The following is a 2,875-nucleotide window of genomic DNA, read 5'->3' on the forward strand; positions in this document are numbered from 1 at the left end:
ATTATTTTGTTATTTTATATGTTAAATTATTTATAATTATATTATTATATTATTTATTAACATATTTTATTTTTATTTATATTTTATATTATTATTGTTGTATAATTATTTGTTTATAATTTATTGAAATGATTTAAATTAATATAAATGAATGTAATTATGAATTAAATAATTTTATATTTTATTATTTCATTTATTTATCATTCTTCATTATTTGATATATTATTTTATTCATTGATAATTTATGGTTTGAATATTATATTTATCATTTATCATTTATTTTATCATATTTTATTAATTATTGAAATATTATATAAATATTTTATTATTTAATTTAATTTATCAATTAATATATTCATTTATTTATGTTTTATTCATTATATTATTCTTATTTATATTATTTCTTATTTAAATAATCATTTTAAATATAAAATAATAATAAAAATAAAGAAAGAAAAGAATAAATTAAGAATGAATAAAAATAAAAGAAAATAGAATAAATGATTTCATAATCATTTATCATTAATTATATCATTGATTATATTATCTTTTATTATAAATATATTGATTATTCATTTATTATTATATTTATTGTCATTTATCATATTTTATTATTATATTATTAAATAAAAATAAAATATAAAATGAAATAATGAATGAAATATAAAATAAAATGAAATATTTAATAATTATGAATTTATTAAAAATATAAATAAATAACATTTTATTTTATTTGTTATTATTTATTGTTTTTCATAACAAATATCAATTGATAAAAATAGAATGATGATAAAAGAATAAAAAAGAAGAAATTAAAATATAAAAATAAAAGAACTAATAAAAACAACTAATAAATAATAAATCAAGAATGAATTAGGATATAATGAAATAATGATAACATCAAAATATTTCAATGATATTAAAGATTTTATTAATTTAGAAATAGGAATTAAAAGATTTCAAGGAAACATGAAACGATTTCATTTTAATCCAATTCCATTAAATGAATATTCAAGAAAATTCTTTCCTAATATTGAAACATTTCATGTTTATAATAGAGGTGATGAAATATTTAAAGATGGAAAAATATTTAAAAAAGTAATATGGTATACAGTAAATTATTCAACATATATACAAGAAAAAGAACAAGGAAATATCTGTAAAAATATAGAATATACAAAAGAAGATAGAAAATCATATGGAAATACAATACCATCAGAAGTTAAATCACTTGGATATGAATGTTTTTATGAATGTTCATCATTAACAACAATTAATATACCATCATCAATTAGTAAATTAGGAAGTTGTTGTTTTAAATATTGTTCATCATTAAAATCAATTAATTTACCATTATCAATTACGTCATTTGGAACTAATTGTTTTTATGAATGTTCATCATTAACATCAATGAATATAGATAATATACAGTTTATTAGTAAAGAAAAAATATTTATGAATGAACCAGTGTTAATTAGTATTGAAATACCAGATAATCTACAAACAATAAATGGAAAGAATATTGAAAAGAAAGACATTAATGAATTTATTATTCTATCATCAATTAGTGAATTAGGATATTGTTGTTTTTATGAATGTTCATTATTAACATCAATTAATATACCATCATCAATTAAAGAAATAGGAGATTATTGTTTTTATAAATGTTCATCATTAAAATCAATTAATTTACCATTATCAATTACATCATTTGGAAATTATTGTTTTTATAAATGTTATTCATTAACATCGATGAATATAGAAAATCTACAGTTTATTAGTGAAGAAAGAATATTTATGAATGAACCAGTGTTAATTAGTATTAAAATACCATATACTATACAAATAATCAATGGAAAGAATATTTTCAAGAAAGATATTAATGAATTTATTATTCCATCATCAATTAGTGAATTAGGATTTAGTTGTTTTAAAGAATGTTTATCATTAATATCAATTAATATACCATCATCAATTAAAGAAATAGGATGGAGTTGTTTTTATGAATGTTCATCATTAACATCAATTAATATACCTTCATCAGTTATATCAATAGGAGATGGTTGTTTTTATGGATGTACATCATTAAAATCAATTAATATACCATCATCTGTAAGTAAAATAGGAGATAATTTTTTTGAAGGATGTTATTCATTAACATCAATTAACATACCATCATCAATTACTTCATTTGGAGATTGGTGTTTTAATACTTGTTCATCATTACAATCAATTAATATTCCATCATCAATTAGTGAAATAGGAACTTGTTGTTTTTATAAATGTTCATCATTAACATCAATTAATATACCATCATCAATTACATCATTTGGATCTGGATGTTTTTATAAATGTGGATGTAAAGAAGAATTAATGAAAAATAAAACAATACCAAGAAATTGTTTTAACAAATGGTGATGAATGAAATAAAAATACAATAAATGAAATACAATATAAATTGAAGTAGAAATAAATTATAATTGATTATCATTTATATTATTATTATTCTTTTCTTATTTATTCTTTTTGATATTATTCTTTTCTATCTTATTGATTGATATATCATTCTTTATATTTGTTTTATAATTCTTTTTTTATTCTTTATTTATTTTTATTTTATTTTTATATTCTTATTCTTATCTTTCTTTTTTATTTTATTTCTTTATTTTCTTTTGTTTATTATTTATTATATATTTTATTTTATTTATCTTCTTATTTATTTCTTTTATTTACATTTTATATTTATTCATTCTTTATTCATCATTTTGTTTTAATTTATATTAAAATTATTTAGAAATGAGAGAATATAATGATGAATTTGATTTTATATTTTGATTATTTCATTAATCAAATTGTTGATTAATGATTATTGTTG

At 16.3% G+C, this 2,875-nt stretch overlaps 1 protein-coding gene across 1 annotated transcript, besides 12 other annotated features; it reads left to right on the plus strand.

Moving 5' to 3' along the window:
* Window position 1: 1 nt before the first annotated feature.
* Window positions 2-125: a microsatellite.
* Window positions 22-196: a microsatellite.
* Window positions 197-206: 10 nt separating this feature from the next.
* Window positions 207-367: a microsatellite.
* Window positions 255-422: a microsatellite.
* A 5-nt stretch (window positions 423-427) lies between these two features.
* Window positions 428-501: a microsatellite.
* Window positions 502-516: 15 nt separating this feature from the next.
* Window positions 517-623: a microsatellite.
* Window positions 624-629: 6 nt separating this feature from the next.
* Window positions 630-681: a microsatellite.
* Window positions 682-748: a sequence feature (AT_rich).
* A 27-nt stretch (window positions 749-775) lies between these two features.
* Window positions 776-908: a microsatellite.
* On the plus strand, window positions 892-2,418 carry EDI_064430 (uncharacterized protein; the record flags this gene model as incomplete). Its single annotated transcript, XM_001737635.1, has 1 exon — window positions 892-2,418. One exon carries the CDS (start codon window positions 892-894, stop codon window positions 2,416-2,418), a length of 1,527 nt encoding a protein of 508 aa, XP_001737687.1.
* A 55-nt stretch (window positions 2,419-2,473) lies between these two features.
* Window positions 2,474-2,540: a microsatellite.
* A 28-nt stretch (window positions 2,541-2,568) lies between these two features.
* Window positions 2,569-2,747: a microsatellite.
* A 21-nt stretch (window positions 2,748-2,768) lies between these two features.
* Window positions 2,769-2,793: a sequence feature (AT_rich).
* Between the last annotated feature and the right edge of the window lie 82 nt (window positions 2,794-2,875).

The sequence above is a fragment of the Entamoeba dispar genome, genomic scaffold (assembly GCF_000209125.1).
Source record: "Entamoeba dispar SAW760 scf_1105229460735 genomic scaffold, whole genome shotgun sequence".
In the NCBI taxonomy this organism is placed as follows: Eukaryota; Evosea; order Mastigamoebida; family Endamoebidae; genus Entamoeba; species Entamoeba dispar.